The 20,706-nt window shown below is 48.3% G+C and overlaps 1 protein-coding gene across 1 annotated transcript; it reads right to left on the reverse strand.

Moving 5' to 3' along the window:
* Window positions 1-414: 414 nt before the first annotated feature.
* LOC112114869 (zinc finger protein 648) lies at window positions 415-20,326 on the reverse strand. The gene is made up of 5 exons (XM_029912355.1): window positions 19,683-20,326; window positions 19,295-19,598; window positions 18,980-19,054; window positions 5,543-7,781; window positions 415-471 (listed from the first exon to the last, which is right to left on the reverse strand). Exons 1-4 carry the CDS (start codon window positions 20,163-20,165, stop codon window positions 5,995-5,997), a joined length of 2,649 nt encoding a protein of 882 aa, XP_029768215.1. The 5' UTR covers window positions 20,166-20,326; the 3' UTR covers window positions 415-471; window positions 5,543-5,994.
* Between the last annotated feature and the right edge of the window lie 380 nt (window positions 20,327-20,706).

Raw genomic sequence — 20,706 nt, forward strand, 5'->3', positions numbered from 1 at the left:
TAGCATTACAGAGATCTTTAAGCTTGTGCTTCACATGGGTTCTCTGTCTCTCCTGTTGATTAATACTGATGCGCTTCGGGGGAGAGGTTACTTCAGAATGTTACTATGAACAAATATAATTAGATAGCTGTGTAATTTGTTCTGGAGATTTTTGTTTTATAGGTATTGTGAATTATATATGATGTATCTTATTTTATTGGAAGGGGAAATCAGGGTGAGAACACAGCATGTGTTTTTCTTAACCATCAACCCCAAACTTCAAAATTAAATTGCACAGGTTTCCTGTATAATATCACTTGAGGATAATTAGCATTTATATAATGATATTCATTTTCAAAGTTTTTTACAATCATTAGCTATACTTGATTTCATATTTACATCTCTTTCTTAATTTTTAAAAACAAAATGAACTTACCTACTTTCTGGAGTCTGTCTACAGACTTTATGTGCAAAAATCATTGCTCCACCAGCCTGAAAAGAGAAGGTCCTTTCTAAAGTACAATTGTATTCAGGCTTTGACATACACATTGAGACAATTACAGCTAGTATGGTTCAGTGTATCCCATGCAGCAATATTCTCCATGGCAAATGTGTCAACTATATTAGTGCTTATCGTGCTACAAACCATGATTGTACTGGTGCACTGTGGGAAAATCTGGGGACTTATGTCATACTGCCTCATCTGATGAGGCCAAATCCATAGGATTATGGGTGTTTTTCACATGTACTTTATGAGATGTTTCCTTCACAGAGACCTGGAAGGTGGGAGGACTGGATAACCTAGGTACAGAGAGAGGATTAGTTGGTCCCATCTGCACAACTGAGTCACTATGTTAGAATCCAGTTACAACCTAGCAGTTGTGTTGCATCCCTGCCTGTGAGCAGAATGACAGTATGGTATATGCAAAATATTAAGGGCCATGTAGTAGTCACGAACCATGTGTGGAACGAGTATTGAGACAGCTTGGTTGCAAACTCATTTCAAAATCTGTCCAATTGAAATGCCTACAGTTGTGCAGGGCAAGACACAGCACTACGTTGTGTCTGCAGGCTTATGTTCATACCTACAAATCGATGTGCTCAAAATCATGTCTGTGATTAGTAACATGCTTTCATGCTCTTGTGCATTTCTGAATACACTCATATGTTCTTGCTGTTGTGGACACAAACAGGCTTTGGCTCAGGTCCAAGTGCAGCATTAGACACTGAATTACACCATGCATCTATATTTACACCTTATCTACTAATTACTCCTGGGGGAATTCTGCGCCACTGTGCACATGCAGAATTTATGTGCTGTGCAGATTTTTTTTTTTTCCCCACAGAAAAAACATTCTGCCAGAAAGGTGCTGCAGTTAATCCTTTCACCCCCCCCAGGGGCCGCTGTGGCACCAGAACAGAGAGCAGCCACTCCCGGGCAGGAGCAGCCCCAGCTGCGGATAGGGAAGAGAAAGGCGCTGCATTCCTCATAGCTCCCTGCCCGTGGGGCCAGGTCTGGAGGCTCAGGATATAGGGGGATGGACAGCATGGGGCACATAGGGCTGCTGGGGGTGACAGACTGGGGTTCAGAAGGGCTGGTGGGGGTGACAGACTGGGGTGGGGGCTAAATGGGAGTGGGGATGCAGGGACAAATGGGGATGTGCCTGACTGAATGAGAGACGCTAGGGGTCAGCCAGGTGGCGGCTCCCTAACAATCCCTCCCCGTCCAAAAACTCCCCTGTTCCATACTTCTCCCACCCACACCCAACAACCCTCCAAGTTCACATGCAGGCTCCTTCCCAGCAATTACTTCTCTCTCCCTCAGCTCCTCCATTACCCCTGACTCCCCGAAGCCTTTGCATTGCTTCTGAGGGATGCGGGAAATACGGTTCTGTATTGTAGTTTAAATTAATTATTACTCAGAGTTCTGTATTAATATGCCTTGTAAAGAATCTGTTTGTCAAAAAACATTTCCTGAATCTTTTTTGTCTGTATTGTTACAGACATAGTTGCTGATGAGTATTTTGAAATAAATTACCAAAATAATTGAAACTGGCTTGATTATATTGTGTTATTTTGACAAATAAAATATGCAGAATTTTAAAATATTGTGTGCAGAATTTTTTTGGCACAGAATTCCCCCAGGAGTAACTAATGCATACCACAAGACACGTGAGAGAGCCAGAGCCTGGTTCCTTTAAGCCACTCATGGAGATACATGAGTGGCAATAGAATATTTATTTCCGGTGTATTTGCTTGAGACATAATAGCTTTAATATCTCAGACATTGGGGAGTTCAAGGGAACACCAAACAATGTCCCCAATGTTATTTCCTTCTCTGTCCACATGGTATATTACAGCATCCAATTTGTAATCATCAGAGACGGAAACCTTTGCAAGTGTAAAAAATAAAACTAGACTACCCCTCCCAGGCCAGTTCTTGGCAAACATAACCCCATTACAATGCGAGCACATTTATTATTAATTATTATTACTATTATTTACAGATATTTACATTCCTCAAATGTCACAGCGTGTTCAAGTAGTTGGTTCTACGTGGCACCCACCAGCTTCAACACAAAGGGCAGAGTTAGAGAGCCATGAACAAAGTGTCATGTGAAGCATCCTGTCAAGTACAGAGGTCAGGAGATCTCCTCCATGGCAGCAGTAACTGGTAACATAGGTCTTGCCCACTGGAGAGAGAAGGCCAGAGTCCCTGTCTGTCCTCCTAACTGGTGAGGCCTGTCCTATCCACTTCCTCTCAGTAAGGGGAATTTTCCCCCTCCTTTCAGAAGCAAAGTGTTGCACTTTTAACTCTTTCCCTACTGAAGATTCTGCACTCGGTGGCTAAGTTGTTTGAGGGTTCATTTTGCACTCCTTTTATTTTAATCCCCTGTATGTGTGTGTGTGTTTCTTGATGGTTTATTCCTGTTGGCTCATGACTTTGTTGTAATCATTTGGTACCTTTTCATCAGGAGCTGCGCTTGTCAGGCAGAATTTTAAATGCTTTATCAGTCCGGGCTTGCTTTGTTGTCGAAAAGATCGCACAACTTTGCTATCTGGCTACCTATGGAACCTTAGCGAGTTGGCCTGATGGGGAAGAGGGGCCTGCCTCACCAGTGAGAGTGAATGGAGACAGTTCAGTGCACTCCTTTCCTAGCTGCCCAGACTGATCTTGCAACCCATCCCAGAGGAGCTGGAGTCTTGTGTGCAGGAGAGGACCAAAAGGATTAGGATGAAATGGAAGAATATGGAGGGCAGAGCCATATGTGTCCACTACAGCTTTGTCCCTGGCTGCTGATGTTGTGAAGGAGGTAGCACTTGGATGATGGAGCACCTCTTATTACATTGGAGAGCCCCTTTCTCTCTGGAAGATAGCAGTGGCACAGATAGGCTCCAGACAGAGCTATATCTAGCTCTCCTAGATCCGAAAGGTAGTCAGGCACAGCAGAGAAAGGAAATTAATGAAAAACATTCTTCTCCAAAGGGATGTCTTGGGGGCTGTCTGGATAGTGCAGCATGCTGCCAGCTAGGGAGCATAACTACTGGACTGATCTTGAAGCTCTTAACTCTGGGGAGACATGGAACATTTGCTGCTTTCCTTGGTGCTGCTGCACCTTTCCTAACGCTGAGTGGCTGGCTGTGGAACAGCTGCAGTTCTCACACAGGTTGCTCATCCTTTCTGCTGTGAGGCACAGTCCAACAAGTGTTGCATCTACACAGAGGGGCAGCTGTAATGTGAAAGGGTTTGTGCAAATATCTGAAATGTGTTGGGTGGGCAAGAGAGGTGGCCTAGAATGACACATGCAGCACTATCTGGAGATAGATGCAGAAAACGAGGGAGAGGCCACTCGTGAGGTCTAGAGGCAACAGCCTAAGGAGAAGTTCAGCCCCATGAAGCACCCAGTTGCTGGGAAGGGTGGTGTCCCTGGACCCTGTTTGTGGGCTCCATCTATTGTATCAGCCTCTGATGAGTAGGTGACTGATACATTTTCACCCCCTTTAGCAGCTGGAAGGGAGGAAGGAGTTTTCTGTCTCTTCTCTCACTCCTTTAGAGCCACCAGGCTGTTGCAAGGTGTGAAAATCCTCTTCTTGACAGCTGCCAGGAAGGTGAGAGGAAGAAGTCTCCCACAACCTCTGCTTTTGTATTCTCCTCCCTGGTGAGTAACTCCAGTGTCACCTCTCTTAGGCTATTCCTAGCTTTCTCAAGCACCATGAAATTGACAAGATGCCTAACATCTTCACTGCTGCCCACCAATTTCTGAAAAACAGCAGTGGAACTCCAGCGTGCTGTTAGCCAGTAAAGTTCTGAGCAGCAGCAGAGACATTGGAGCTGGCTGTCTGCAGACTCAGAAAGACTGGTTCACATTCAGAAAGCTAGCTTCACCAACAGAGAGAGAGAGAGAGACACGCTAAAAGAAAGTTGACTTCGTTAAGTCTGCATAATTAGGGAACCGACTGATGCCAACTGGTAATAAAACATAAAGGAATGGGACTGCTGCTTAATCAGGAAGCTAATTTTGCTAAATTGGGATGCCTCTTGGTGGAAGGAGTCTCGAGGACAGACAGATGTTATAAAGCAGAGCTATCTGGAGCTATGAATACCTCACATGCAGAATTGAACAGTGGGGGGTTGCTCCTGCTCCCACTGGCAAAAATACCCATTGGTTACAGCGGTGCAGGATCAGACCCAAGATGAGCCAGAAACTGATCAGTTGTGCATTTGCCACCCAGTGTCTCTGCACCTATTGGAAAGTCACTGTGTACAGTGTCAATAATTCAGCCAGCCATGGCCAGCACAACCCCATTTAAAAAGTACGTTCATCCTTTTCCTAACAGGCCAGTAAGAAGGGAATGATGTCAGTGCCTTCATTTGTAAGTATCCCACAGTACATATATTTGTTTGGAGTTTTCATGGTATCATGTTCGTTTTGTTTTTCATGGTATCATATGAGAGGTACTTCAGGAAAGCTTTTTGTCGATAGGCTGGCCACTGGGGCATCCTCATTATGGAGATTATAATACCTCAAAGTGCAGTTCTGCTCTGACAAGGGGATCTCTTAAAATGACATTGGTGGGTTCCATATTTACATTCTGTGGGTGATTTGTGCGCAACTTACAAGTAATAAGATGTATTTTGTAGCTGACAGACCTGCACACACAACCTGGACTCAGAGTCAAGAAGGGCTTTTTCCTTCTGCATCATCACCAGTAACAGAGACTCTACACATAAACCAATGCCCTAAGTGATCCCTATTCCATCCTGTTTCCTTCCAAGGTGTTTCACAGGAACTGCATGGAACGTATGTCTTGTCTACATGCAGACTTGCCTCACTTTTACCAAAAGTGTATTTTTAAATCTATTTAGTGAAACCAGTATGATTTCTACATGTAGACCAGCTCCTCATTAACCATTCTGTTAAGGACACACAAGCAGGAATAGACTTCAGCTCACACTCCGTTAGCTGACCTGGCTCTGCAGGGCAAACAGGAGTAAAAAGCAGTGTTGTGTCAGATGCAACTCTGAACACACGTACTGGGAGCAGATCTGCCATTTTCTTACCTAGTCCCTTTTCAGAGTAGAACTACACTTGAAGGGGCAGCAGGAATTGGCATGAGGGCCCATGAAGGAGCAACAGCTATGAAGTGTCAGTCAGTTTGCGATGTGCTCTTGAACTTTTGTCCAGCAGGAAGATCTTGGTAAACAGCTGAACTTGGTGCCTGGACAGATGACAAGGTGGGTGTATTCTACATAATCTCTCTCCTCATCTGTATCCCCTGTCACAGGTGGGCTCTGGTTGGGTCCTTTGGTGTGCATTTATGAAGACAAGTACTTGCAGATCTCCTCCTCTAGTCAACAAGCAACTTGGTCAGAGAGTGGTGCCTGCTCCATATTGCATACAAACCCTCTCTCATATTTGCTCAACCTGATGAAGCCCAGGTCTGTTGTATTTGGCCCCTCAGAAGACAGGTGTCTTGAGTGCCTGGTGTCCAGCTGCCCCACCAGGGAGGGACTTACTCATCGGAAGAGGAGAACGGCTCCCCATTGCTGGCACCATGCTTGGCCTGGTGGCGGATGAGGTGGGTGGACTGAGTGAAGGCCTTGCCACACTGGGCGCACTGGTAGGGCCGTTCCCCCGTATGCACCCGCATGTGCTGGGTAAGCTGCGAGGCATGGCGGAAGGCCTTGCCGCAGTCTGAGCACAGGTAGGCCTTTTCCCCACTATGGATCTGCTGGTGCCTCTTGAGGGTGGAGGAGCGGGCGAAGGCCTGCCCGCACTCGGCGCAGGCGAAGGGCCGCTCGCCGGTGTGGATGCGCTGGTGGCGGATGAGGCGTGAGGACTGGGCGAAGGCCATGCCACATTCAGAGCACTTGAAGGGGCGCTCACCAGTGTGCAACGTCTGGTGCTCGAAGAGGTTGGAGGACTTGGTGAAAGACTTGCCGCAGATGGCACAGGAGAAGGGACGCTCGCCTGTGTGGATGCGCTGGTGCTCCACCATGCGGCTGGCCACGGCAAACTCCTTGCCGCAGTCAGGACAGTGGAAAGGCTTCTCACCCAGGTGGGTGCGTTGGTGGCGCAGTAGCGAGAGTGGCTTGTTGAAGGTCTTGCCGCACTCCTGGCAGGGGAAAGGCTTGTCGTTGCTGTGCATGTTGCGCTGATGCTTGCGCAGGTCCGAGGAGCGCACAAAGGCCTTCTCGCAGTCCAGGCACTTGTAGGGCTTCTCGCCGGTGTGCGTGCGGATGTGTTTGCGGTAGTCCGAGGACCAGGTGTAGGCCTTGATGCAGAACGGGCACTTGTAGGGGCGCTCGCCTGTGTGCAACCGCTTGTGCTGCTGTAGGGTGCCCTGGTGTGAGTAGGCCTTGCCGCACAGCTCGCAGGCGTACGGCTTGGCCCCACTGTGCGTGTCAATGTGGCTCAGGAGGTTGCTTGATTTCTTAAAGGCCCGTCCACACTGCATGCATTTGTAAGGCCGCTCCTCCACCTCGCTGCTGCCCACCTGCTGCGTCCCAATCCTGACCCTCCTCACCGTGGCTGCTTTCAGGGCCCCAACACTGCCCGCTATCTCGGCTGGCTTGTTGGCAGCTTTCGGGTTCAGCCACTTCACCCCTCTCTTGCTTTTCAGGGGAAGCTCTTTGCTCCCCCCTGGCTTGCTGAAGTCCATACTTGGATTTCCTGGGAACACCCCACCCTCTACTTTCCTGGTCATGTAGCTCTTGATGCTTTCCATGCCATTGCACGGCAGGCTGTCCCTGGCTGGGTCGTCTAAATCACTGTCCAGGGTAACCACAGTGTCCACGTACTCGGTTGAGCTTGGCAGCACCTTGCCAAAGTGATTTATGCCCTGTGGGCTGCGCCGAAGAACAGCAGGCTTCCTCACTGGCCGGCTATGCCACTTGTGACACACTGTCTCCTTGCTGCTTTCCTCATCGCCCTCATCACTCTTGGTGCGAAGACTGACCATCATGTTCAACTTCTTGGCCACACCGTTGGCATTGATAAGGGTGAAGGTCTCATAAAAGACCTCGTCTTCCTCACACAGAAGGTCCTCTGCCATGCTGTCCCTCGGCATGGAGCTGCTGGACACTGGATCTTGGTCCTTCTGCATGCCGTTCCCAAAATGATCACTGTCGCTTTCCTCAGCTTCCTCCTCCTCATTGCCTTCATCATTTTCACACCATGTGTTTGTGGTCCTCTTTCTGTCCCCATAGGATCCCTGAGCCAAACTGCTGCTTGGGTATTCCTGGTCCAGTCTCTCAGAGCATTCTATGCTTGCCATTTTCCACTTCTGCTTCTGAATATCTGCTTCCAGGATCCTTCAGCCTGAAGCTGACCTCAGGGTAAGTGACCTGTATTTTAGAACAAGAGATGAATGAACAGGGGCTGGGGACATTTATGAGGAACAGAAAGCAGCTAGGGATCATTATTACATTGACACCCAAAGGTCCCAGTTGAGCTAGGGGCTTACTGTGCCAGGCGCTGTACAAAGAGGGGTGGCTCATTCCTTCCTCAAAGAACAGGGAAAAGACAAGACTGGCTACGATAACAGAGAGAGAAACAAACAAACAAACAGCATTTTAGAGGTGATCTGGGATACGTATCTTGTTAGCTGGTAATATTTTTTTAATCCTTTCCCTCGTTACTAATTTTAGTTTATTCTTAAAGCTCACCTATGTAAAGGTCATTGGTTCTAACCTTTGTTCTAACTCATGGTACTGTTGTTTTAATTTCTATCTTTTCTATTAAAACCATTGCCTCTCTTCTGTGTTTTTAAAACAACTTATCTATTTTTCTGCTTTCTAAACATAGGAGCACCAGGAAGCAAACAGATGCTCTTAATTATGGAGGCCCTGATGCACTATGGTGCTGGATATCAAACTGCTGTTTCTCTTGATTACCAGGGAGCTAAGACATCTAGAATGCAGGGTAAGGAACAAAAGTTAATTTCTCTGACAGAAGGTCTGACTCAGGAAAGTTCTGGGAATCAAACCAGTCTCTCTCTCTTTTATGGAGAATCTCAGATACTTTGAGGACATGATACTGACAAGGGAAGCCTGTCAATTCAAAGTTTTGCTATAGAAATAAAAATAGGAAGAGGGCAAGAAATCAGAGAACTGACTTTCAGAACATCAGGAGCTCTCAGTTCTTCCCTGGAACAATAACACTTTCTCTTCTCTTGCTTTATTGCAAGATGCATGTAAAAAAAATGACCACAAAATAGGCTAATTAAGTCACCTGCCTGACGCCATCCTGAGGGTTTGTTCACCACTTTAAAGTTCTTGAATGTACAGTGCCTATAGCTGGAGACAAGATCCGTAATGGAATAACTCCCTGGATGAAGACTGTACACCTGCCGCCCGTGGTGGAGCAAAAAGGGGCGCTGAACAGCTCAGCCACTCAAAGATCTATGCTGTGATGGGGCCCACAGTTTTTTTTACTGGACTGTGCATGTGATTTGTGGGCAGGTTTAGGGCTCTGCACTTAGCAGTTGTTTGATTCAGCCTTCAGAGCGCTGTGTATAATGGCCCGCACAGAGTTAATGTGAAGTGTGTCAAAGTGCAAGACGTTATACCTCTAACGCTAGTGGATGGCAATACAGACATGGTTTGGCCAACCCAATCCAGCAGTCAGTTCTAAGGGTGGCAAAAGTACACCTAACCGTAGAGGAATAGCAAAGGAATGCTACTCTCCACTGACAGTGGCCAATGCAGAAAATTAGTTCTCAAGCATATAAACAACCCAGGGATGCTGACACTAGGGAGTCCTGGTCACAGACAGCAATTGCAAACAAAAAATTGCTCCCCCTCATTTCTTTCTCCTGAATCTAATTTTGCAGTATTCCCAGAGCTTCCTGGGATAATTTACAGGAGATTGGCTGCAACTCCAGCAATCTTACCTTGAGCTGCTTCAATCTCCAGGACTTGCAGGCATTTGTGGAACACAGGGAGCTCTTGTTTTGAACAAGTTCCTGTTGGTACCTGGGGAAAAACTGGCCTGAGGGGTAGCACAGTCTGTCCAAGTCACTGACTCTCCCCAGGTGTATGTCACAGGGAGACACAAGCATAGAGACTTCTGTAGAAATCTAAAGCTGCCCACAGGGTGAGGGTGACCTCTCGCTCCTGATCCTCAGCAGCTTGAAAAAACAGATTTGGTCCCAAACTCAATGCATGGACTGTCTGGAGGAAACTAGGTCTGACTGCAGCAAGTACCAGACGTCAGGCCTTGAGAGCCCAGCTGCCTCCAGTCTGTGCCCTCTGAGATATTTTTCATAAAGCTCCCCCTCCCATTTCTCTTTCCCTATTGATTTCTGGCCTGCCTCTCCCCCTTTCCCATTAATCCCAGATCTAGCTGCAATGACTCACCCTGGTATTTGAGTACAGGTGTGTCCCAGGCAGCTGCCCCCGTGGGATCATCTGCTCCAGGTTAGGAACGAGGAAAGGCAGGGAGTTTGGTGCAAAGCAGCAGTGGCAAATGTGCCAGTGTCTGTCTCACCCTTTTGTGTCCAGTCTAGCAGCTGCAGAGCCTCAGGAGGTGGGGCCTGTGAATACATACAACCTTCCTGCCTGCATCACAGAGAGCAGCCTGGGAAATACAGCAGGGCTGCCCTGTCTGACTGCCTGACTGAGCCATTCTTCCAGTTCACTCCTCACATTCTAGTGATGGAAATGGACTCTGAGCCAGGTAAATCACCTCCCTTGCCCTACAGTATAGTTACTATGCTGGTTTTGTCCACTGTGAATTGAAAGGTGGCTTCCACTAGGAAATTAACCCATAGGCTGATAGAGCTCCCTGTCTGAAAGTTTTTCCTGATATTCATCCTATGTGTTCCTATATTGACTCCATCCTATCGCTCTTCATTACACCCTAGTTTATTATGCTAATTAATTTCAATTCCTCCCTAATATTTACACCTTTCAGATATTTGTATGTCCCCCAGTTGATTGTTGCTTAGTCACAGTGTAAACCAATCACTCCAGCCCCAAAATCCTGGTGTGTCTGTCTTTCAGTGTCTGAACCTTCCTGCAGTCATCTCCTGTTCTCCCTCTCCTGCCTCTTACTGACTCAGATCACGCACACTGCTCAGTTCTCCGACTTCTGCAGCAGTGATTTTCCTCCTCTCACTAGGAATTAAATAGTTTTAACCTTTATTTCTTTGTTTAAATGCTCTGGAATCTTGTGCTTCCAAAACACCTGTCCTCTTTTTTTTAAACAGACCACCCCATCCCCATTCATACTAGGGAGGAGAGATTCTTCAACTGCAACTTCTTCCCTTGGGGTTAGCAGAAGCAGATACATTTTGGTCTCTTGAAGCTGACCTGTAGAACAGTCCAAGTTCCCCTCCACTCCCTCACCTAAAAATGCTTACCTTGAAATTTTTATTTCTGGTGTATTTGAACTCTTTAAAGAGGGCTGTCAGGAGTACTGGATAGCTGCTCATGGGATTGAATTTGATCTGCTTGCTTTTGTCCCCAAACCACAGGTTCAATGGCCCATTTTGCTATTGATTGGAAAGTATTTCTCATCTGATGGCCTTTGAGAAATGAGTTAATAGTTTCAGGCCAGTTTCTAATGGCCAGAACAGGTGTCCACTCTGAAGCCCACCATCACAATCAATGCTAATTTGCATGCTTTTGGGCAGACTGAATGGGCCAGGGAGACGGAACTCTCCTGTGACTCCTAGAGGCAGTCCCTTCAGGGGAGAGTTTGAGACAGTGGCTTGGATATTGTAAGGGAAATTTACACTGCAGCAGCCTGTGCTGTATCTGTTCTCTTGATTAACAGAGGCTTCAGTCTCCAAACTGGACAGCCTGCCACCTATCCTATATTAAAATATAGAAAAGGACTGCCAGATTTAGAACCGCAGAAAGACAGGGTTTGCCATGCTCTATCACAACTTGGTCCATGGAGGCTAGTCTGCGTTCTGCATCCAGCAGGGACAATTAACTGAAGCTCCAGAGGGATGAGAAACCCCTCTTATAGGGTGACCAGATGTCCCAATTTTATAGGGACAGTTCTGATATTCGGGGCTTTGTCTTATATAGGTACCTATTACCTCCCATCCCCTGTCCCGATTTTTCACACTTGCTATCTGGTCACCCTGCCTGTTACAATGCAGCTAGCCAACTGTGCAATTCTCCACGTGGGACAGAGAAAGGGGTGAACTCAGGCTCATCAAAGAACAGTGTTTCAATAACAATTTTCTAACAAAACCAACTGTTTTTCAGTTTTGACACAATTTTTTTTACTGTTTTTAAGTTTTCAATAAATCAAAATAAAAACTTAATTTAGTTTGTTTGAACTCAAAATCAGCATTTCAGGTTTGGTTTTTAGCTATTTCAATTCAAAACCAAAACAAAATTTTTGTTTCGGTTCAGTCTGTTAAAAATTTACAAAGAATTTTCATGAAAATGTTCCTTTTCCTCAAAAATCCATTTCTCCTTTAAAAAATTTTTTTTTTATTTTTTTTTTTTTTACCAGGTATAGGGAAAAGTTCCTTCCTGACCCCCACAAGCAATTAATTTCTGTCCTGGAGCATGAGATGTGATAGTCTTTATCATTACCTTAGCTTGCAAAACTAATTGTGTTGGCATGAAATTAACTAGTTTTCTTTTAAAATTCAGCCACAGTACTTGAAAGACTTGTCTAATATTTTATTATTCTCTGAGATTAGCTTCAGCATTTGCAATGCCTGCTTTGACAGTTCCACAACAAAATGCTATTTCTGATTCATAAATCACACAATTGTTGCACGAGTCATGCTAAAATAATCTTTTAGGGAAATGTACCTTGGGGAAGGGGAATCAGATGGAGAGGGGTTTATGCTGCCAGAGAGGGCTACAGAGGATATGAGAGAGAGGATTATTCAGGGATGGAGGTCTAGTTATGGAGGAATATGTTATGAAGTCCATTTTTGGATCTGGATATGGGAGTACAGGGAAATAGTCCTTGCACCTTGTATGGGGAATTTGGGGGAGCCTGGGTTTGGATAGGAAGGGGGATCAGGAGGCATGACTTTGAGGTATGAGACCTGGGTGTTGGTCAGAGAGGGACAACCTGACATAGTTAGGAGAGGTGTTTTTATTTTAACTACTTGCTTTTGTGTGTCTGCAATAGTGATGCTGAAGTTCTGCATGTTTTTAATTTTGTCCCATTGATAGTCAAAAAAATAGGGCAAGAATTCAATCAAACCCTGCTCTCTATATACATGCGCACACATCTGCACTAGCCCCTTCCTATTGTACATAGCACCTACCTGCACTCAATAAATGAATTCATAAATTCACAGACATTTAAGGCCAGAAGGGACCATTACATCCTCTAGTCCAGGGGTGGGCAAACTACGGCCCGTGGGCCGGATTCGGCCCATCAGGGCTTTGGATCTGGCCCATGGGATTGCCACCCCAGTGGCGCCGCGGATCCCGCACTGCTCCCGGAAGCGGCTGGCAACACGTCCCTGTGGCCCCTGGGAGGGCGAGGGGGCAGAGGGCTCCGCATGCTGCCCTCACCTGCAGGCACTGCCCCCCCCCGCAGCTCCCCTTGGCCAGGAAGGGGGAACCGCGGCCAATGGGAGCTTCAAGGGAGGTACCCGCAGGTAAGGGCAGCGCATGGAGCCCTCTGCTCCCCCTCTCCCCCAGGGGCCGCAGGGACGTGGTGCCGGCTGCTTCCGGGAGCAGCGCAGGGACAGGGCAGGTAGGGAGCCTACCTTAGCCCTGCTGCCACCCCGGAGCCGCTCCAGGTAAGCGGTGCTGGGCCGGAGCCTGCCCCCCGAACCCCTCCTTCACCCAACCCCCTGCCGCACCCCTCCTGCATCCCAACCCCCTGCCCTAAGCCCCCTCCCACACTCTGCACCCCCCTGCACTCCAACCCCCTGCCTGAGCCCCTTCCTGCACACCGCACCCCCTCCCACACTCTGCTCTCTCTCCCGCACCTAGGGTGACCAGGTGCCCTGATAAAATCGGGACTGTCCCGATTTTTAGGCGTTCGTCCCATGTCCCAACCGATGTTTGGTCGGGATGCAATTTGTCCCGATATTTCGCACTCCTGTTTTTGTTTTGTTCCGTCGGCGGGACTCCGCTTTTTTTTCTCTCCCTTGCTCTGCCGGCAGGACTCCGCTTTTTTTTCTCTCCCTTGCTCTGCCGGCAGGACTCCGCTTTTTTTTCCCCCCCCTGCTCTGCTCGGCGGCCCCCCCTTTTTTTTTTTGCTCCGCCGGCAGGACCCCCTTCCTTCCCCATGTGTCCCGATATTTTCTTTATCCCATCTGGTCACCCTACCCACACCCCAGCCCTACATTCATGGCCCTGCATGCAATTTCCCCACCCAGATGTGGCTCTAGGGCCAAAAAGTTTGCCCACCCCTGCTCTAGTCAGACCTCCTGTATATTACAGGCCATTAAACTTCACTATATACACTTGTGCACATACCTCCAGCATGCCCTTACGCACATATCGCATACTATGCACCTACCTGTAGGCCATGTCTGTCAGAAAGCACACTACCATATATACATGTCCCTGTAACTGCATGTTCATAGAGAACCACAGGCATCAGGACCCACAAGGTTCCATTGCCCTGCCAATCAAAATCTGGAACTAAAGTCCCCTCTGCGCTGGGGTTTGAATTCCAGCACCCAGGGAAGCAGAAGGGCCTCAGTAGCTGCACCCCACCCCAGGTCTAGCACCACACCTTCATGTTACTCAGTTCAGCTGGCAGGACAGTTGAAGTTTAGATAGACACAGAAGGGTTTTTTAATCACAAATTGAATGTTTTATTCTGGCTAGAGAAGAGACAGGATTAGTAACAGAGATTTCATTTCATCACAATGAGGTGGCAGTGTCTTAGCTACTTGCCTGCTCCGCAGTGCTTAGGTTCTCGATAGCAGCATCCTCAGGAAGTTTTCTGTTCCCGTGTAATTGTTTATTAAAATAAATATGGACTCTTCCAAAGTTGCTGATAACATGATCAGGCCCAAGCAATGGTAGTGATCATGCAGAGTCATATAGGTCAGCTGTGGCTACTTGTCAGCCCACAGCCTATTCCATGCCCCCACCTTCCTGCCAGTAAGACTATAGTGGGAGGCAATCACTGCCAGGCCAGAGACCCTGGCAGCAGGACTAGAAGAGGATGAAATGTATAGGCTGATTTCCCTTCCTTGTCACTCCCAGCACACCTCTAGCAGTTTGGAGTCTGAGAAATCCCACAAGGGGGTCTATAATGGATCCCATTTTGCTGCTGCTTAGCCTTTGATCTACCACATCTCTGTTTGGATATTTCACACCCTCTAAATTCTGCAGCCTCAATAGATCATCTTTGAACTAATATATTACTGTTCCTCCCTATCACTTGCTCAGTTCCAACCGGGGGGTACTGATGAGATGCAGAAAAACAATTACCAGGTAATATTTCTCTCTCCCCCATATCAGTCAAGCTGCTTTATCTGAGCCACCTCTTCTTGCTGAAAGAGAGGAGGGGGATTTGATGAGGAGACACCCCTCTCTTCCATTGGGTTTCAGTAAATTACAGTCTGTGTTCAACTCTTTTCTCTCTGCCCCCCTTTCCCCCCGGAAGAAGAAAAGGAAAAACCAGGTGCAAAATACAAAGAGCACATGATAATATGGGCATCATCTTGGACTCCCAGGCTGAACATTTTTCAGGATGGGAGATTTCTTCTGGTTTCAAAGAAGAATGAAACTTGAATTGGGAGCACTTGGACAAACGGTTTCCAGAGAAATGGCAGGAATTCATCATTATGCTGATCTAGAAGGACCCTTTACAACAAACTGGAGGGGTCCAGGTGGCACCAGAGACTGGCTATCACTGCCCAGAAGACTCCTAGCATTGGGTGAGAGGGTGCTGTGTGGGCCGAATGAGATTGGCAGGGCTGCAGGTTGAATGGGCTCTGAGTGGTAACAAGAGGACGGTCTCCGCTGGATTGAAATGCTCCTGCCATTGTCTACATCCAATGCTTCAAACACTTGGGAGAGTGGGGGGCTGGTCCTCAGCAGGCATAAGGGGAGCCCAGAGCCCATGGGGCTGATAAGAGCAGGGCTAGAAGTTGGTGCTTGATTTCTTTAGAGCTAAGCTGAAAAGAAAAGGGCTGGTACTATGTTAAAGTGAAAAGCCTGGAACTGCTCCACCTCCTCACAGGCAAGTGTTGCCCCCTTGCTTATCCCATTACACCAGAGAGAAGCAGATTTCAGTAATATAGCGACAGTTGCTCACAAGAAATTGGCATATTGCAAGCCACCCCTTGTGTTGTAAGTAGAATGAAAGTCCTGCTTTGTTCCCATGCATTCCAGTGTGCAAACTGGAATTCTGGTGACAGTGACCCTCCGCTTATGGAGAAGTTACAGGAAAATTGCTTTGTGGGGAAACAAGTGACCTAGTTATCGGAGGACTCCCCTGTAGCAAATGTTTTCACATTCTGTAGCATAGGCAGCGATCAAAGACTCGGGGCTCAAGCTTCCCAACCCACCCTCTGATTCAGGTCTCTTTTCACCTCCTCACACCCAACTTCCCTCTCTAGGCATTGAAGCTGCATTGTATGTAGCTCCTCCCATCCCAGTGGGGGAAAAGGGGAAGTTGGAGTTCCGACACCATCACCACTCTTGGTTCAATAAAACATCACTCCTTTCTTTTATACCTAACCTGCCCTTTCTGCACATCCCCTCTCCTCTATTTACCTTCCTCCTCCCAATGATCTGTGAGAGATGGACAGAGAGCAGAGTCCATACTGAGAGACAGATGGCAGAGCTGGGCAGGCAATTCCTGATCAGGCATTTTAAAGGTTGGTTGAAATTTTCTGAATTTTTTTGGTCAAAATGTTGATGGAGGGGAAAAACATCTTGACAGCTTTTTCTGAAATAGGGCTCATGGCATGTTTCTGTTCCCTGCCTGGATGAACGTAACACTTTAGAATCAGGCTTCCAATGAGGTAACAACAGATCTGTCTGGGGTGGAACATAAGAATGGCCCTACTAGGTCAGACCAAAGGTCCATCTAGCCCAGTATCCTGTCTTCCGACAGTGGCCAGTGCCAGGTGCCCCAGAGGGAATGAACAGAACAGGTAATCATCAAGTGATCCATCCCCTATCGCTCATTCCCAGCTTCTGGCAAACAGAGGCTAGGGACACCATTCCTGCCCATCCTGGCTAACAGCTATTGATGGACCTATCCTCCATGAATTTATCTAGTTCTTTTTTGAACCCTGTTATGGTCTTGGCCCTCACAACATCCTCTGGCAAGGAGTTCCACAGGTTGACTGTGCGTTGTGTGAAGAAATGCTTCCTTTGTTTTAAACCTGCTGCCTATTAATTTCATTTGGTGACCCCTAGTTCTTGTGTTATGAGAAGTAGTAAACACTTCCTTATCTACTTTCTCTACACCAGTCATGATTTTATAGACCTCAATCATATCTCCCCTTAGCCGTCTCTTTTCCAAGCTGAAAAGTCCCAGTCTTATTCATCTCTCCTCCTACGGAAGCCGTTCCATACCCCTAATCATTTTTGTTGCCCTTTTCTGAACCTTTTCCAATTCCAATATATCTTTTTTGAGATGGGGCGACCACATCCGCACACAGTATTCAAGATGTGGGCATACCATGGATTTATATAGAGGCAATATGATATTTTCTGTCCTATTTTCTATCCCTTTCTTAATTATTCCCAGCATTCTGTTCGCTTTTTTGACTGCTGCTGCACATTGAGAGGATGTTTTCAGAGAACTATCCACAATGACTCCAAGATCTCTTTCTTGAGTGGCAACAGCTAATTTAGACCCCATCATTTTATATGTATAGTTGGGATTATGCTTTCCAATGTGCATTACTTTGCATTTATCAACATTAAATTTCATCTGACATTTTGTTGCCCAGTCACCCAGTTTTGAGATATCCTTTTGTAGCTCTTCGCAGTCTGCCTGGGTCTTAACTATCTTTAGTAATTTTGTATCATCTGCAAATTTTGCCACCTTTAAAAGGGGAATGGATGAGAGAGACACTAATAATCTTACTTTTTATTATTGGGCCGTTCTCCCAGAAAAATTCCAAACATTGGCTACTGTGCTGGGGAACCACCTGGGCCATCGCCCAACCACTTTTTGGCCAGGCCAACTCTGAGTGGTGCTGCAACCCCATGTACCAGGCCATAATGCCACTCATTCACAGTTGGCCCAGCCATCCTTCCATCATGATAGGGCAGCGTTTTTCAAACTTCGGGTCACAACCTAGCACTGGGTCACTCTGGTCAGCACCGCCAAGCGGGCCATTAAAAGGCCTGCTGGTGGTGCTGCCCAGCTAAGGCAGGCTAGTGCCTACCTGTTTCGACAGCGCGCTGTGCCCCAGAAGCGGCCAGCAGCGGGTCCAACTTCTAGGCAGGGGGGCCACAGGGCTCCATGCGCTGCCCCCGCCCCGAGCACCGGCTCCGCACTGGAGTGGGGGTGGGGCTGTGCCTGCGGGTGAGAGTCAAATGAAGCCACTTGCGCGCCTCCGCCTAGGAGCCGGACCTGCTGCTGGCCACTTCCGGAGCGCAGCACAGTCCGTGGTGCCAGGACAGGTGGGAAGCCTGCCTCTGCACCCCGGCTGCACCGCTGACTGGGAGCCACTAGAGGTAAATCCATGCCCCAATCCCCTGCCCCAGCCCTGAGCCCCCCCAAACCTGGAACCCCTTCCTGCACCCCAAGCCCCTCATTCCCGGCTCCACCCCAGAGCTTGCACCCCCAGCCCAGAGCCCCGACCCCCTCCTGCACCCCAACCCTCTGCCCCAGCCCTGAGCCCTTCCCACACCCCAAACCCATCATCCCCAGCTTTGTTGGTTCATGGGTACCAACAATTTTCTTCAACTGGGTCCCCAGAAAAATGGTTGAAAACCACTGTGTCTGGGTCAAATCTGAGTGAGCGGTATTGTGATCTGGCACCATGGAGTCACAGTGCCACTCAGGTTTCGGTGCTGCGACAACATGCACCAAGTTAGAGTTCCTCACTCAGATTTAGAGGGGGGTGGGTGTAGGGACTCATGGTTGGGGGGAGTAGGAGGGAGCCTGAGAGGGAACGAGGAGGGTGAGGTGGAATGGAGGGGAAATCTATCCCTCATCACTCTAAATGGAGCTCCGCAGCCCGATTCCAAATGCTTTACAAATGACACATAGGAATACCTTTGCCCAGCAGTGAAATGCAGCCACTTCTGGGGTACAGCACAGCAGTTCAGGAGGTGAAGTGAAGAATACTAGATCTAGTGAAACTAAGGGGGAGTTTTCAATGAGAAGGGTAATTAACCTGGAATTTGGCCAGGACATCATTGATAACATTTCTACTGTTGCAAAAAGTGCCTTGGAGCCTTTAACGACCACACTAGGTTGGAGACTCAGTGCCCCTAATACCAAGGTTAGTTAGTTCAGTACTGACTTAGAGGGAAAAATGCCAGATGAAATCACCAAAATCCTCTTCCTCCCTTACCTGTGCTTTCCCTGGAGGTCTCCCATTGAAGTTCTGGCCCAGCATGACTCACCTAGCTTATTAGACTGGATGAGGTCATAGGCTGAGAAAGTGAGGTAACTGCAACAGGACAGAGAGGGATTCAGCTCTGAAAGGTGGGACAGGTGAGAGGTATGATAGGAAGCGAGGTGGCCAGTCTATGTGATATGGAGGAGAATTCTGGTCTGTTGTGAAGGATAGGTACTAGAAAGTGGAATACCAGCAGGTCTGTATGGGATGGAGAGGAATTTGGACCTGCATACATAACATTTTCATTGGCAATATCTCCAATACCCAACTGCAGCTATGTGAAACTGGGCAGGGTTGAACGTACAGTCCTAGGGTCAACTGGATTCTGGCTGCACAGCCAAGTTAGGGAGGGGACAGTCCTGGGGTAGAGGGTCATGGCCTTGGAACCTCAGCATGGGAACATCCCAGCGGCTCCGCTCCTCCTCCCTCAACTCCATCTCTAGCCGGTGGCCTTGGGCATGCATCCGCTGGTGGGAGCGAAGGCCTGAGAGCTTGGGGAAAACCTTGCCGCACTCCCCACAGCGAAAGGCCTTCTGGACGTGGGTCTGCCGGTGCTTGAGCAGGGCAGTGGAGCGGATGAAGGCCTTGCCGCACTCGGAGCAGACAAAGGGGCGGTCGTTGGTGTGAGTAGCCTGGTGGAAGGTGAAGCTGGATGACTGGCTGAAGGACTTGTTGCAGATGCCGCAATGGAAGGGCTTGAGGCCCATGTGCATCTTGCGATGCTGGAGCAGGGTGGAGGGGTCAGAGAAGGTCTTCTCGCAGAAGGGACACTCATATGGCCGGTCGCCGGTGTGCGTGTTCTGGTGGATCAGCAATGAGGTAGAGCGGGCGAAGGACTTATCGCACACAGAGCAGCGGTAGGGCTTCTCGCCAGTGTGTGTGCGCTCGTGCCGCCGCACCATGGAGGCCTGGTAGAAGCCCTTGCTGCAGTAGGAGCACTTGTAGGGCCTCTCGCCCGTATGGATCCGCTGGTGCACTTTGAAGTCCGACTTCCTGGCAAAGCTCTTGCCACAGTCCCCACAGATCAGAGTAGTGGCACCAGCAGCTGCCATGGGCTTGCGGTCTCTCAGTACAGGCGCAAGCTTGCTGATTTCTGCCACTGCTGCCAGCTCTGTGGGCACAAAACCAGCAAAGACTCTGCCAAACTCTGCCCTGCCCTGGCCGCATTCTGCAGGACTGTCCACCATCATGCTGTCCTCACCCTGCTTGCTGATGTCTGGGCTCTGGTCTCCAAGGCCCTCCACTCATGGGCAATCCCTGATCTGTCCAATCCTACCCTTTTCCTTTGCCAGGTTAAGGCACAGCTGCACTCCTGCCATGAATGGTGACTTGTGGAACTGCTGTGTGCTCACAGTCCATGCCTCCCAGCACCTCCAAGGTCTGAAACCAAAGAGACGCAAACAGGAGATGCAAGTCCCCTTTACAACAAACTTAGAGCTCGGCATTCCTTTCATAGGTCTCCCCTCGAGCATAGGGTGACCAGATGTCCCATTTTTAAAGGGACAGTCCAGTTTTTTGGGACTTTTTCTTATATAGGTGCCTATTACTCCCTCCCCCATCCCGTTTTTTCACAGTTGCTATCTGGTCACCCTACTCCAGCATCCCTTAGCGGCCTCTGAGCCCTACCCCTTGTCTATGCAGGGATTAGCCAGCCCTGATTTCAACCATCAGTGGCCAGTAATCAGAGTAGCCGCACCAGTGCAAACCCCTAGCGTAGAGAACGAAAACCAT

This window comes from Terrapene carolina, unplaced genomic scaffold (assembly GCF_002925995.2).
Source record: "Terrapene carolina triunguis isolate 2854851 unplaced genomic scaffold, T_m_triunguis-2.0 Scaffold210, whole genome shotgun sequence".
Classification (NCBI taxonomy): domain Eukaryota; kingdom Metazoa; phylum Chordata; order Testudines; family Emydidae; genus Terrapene; species Terrapene triunguis.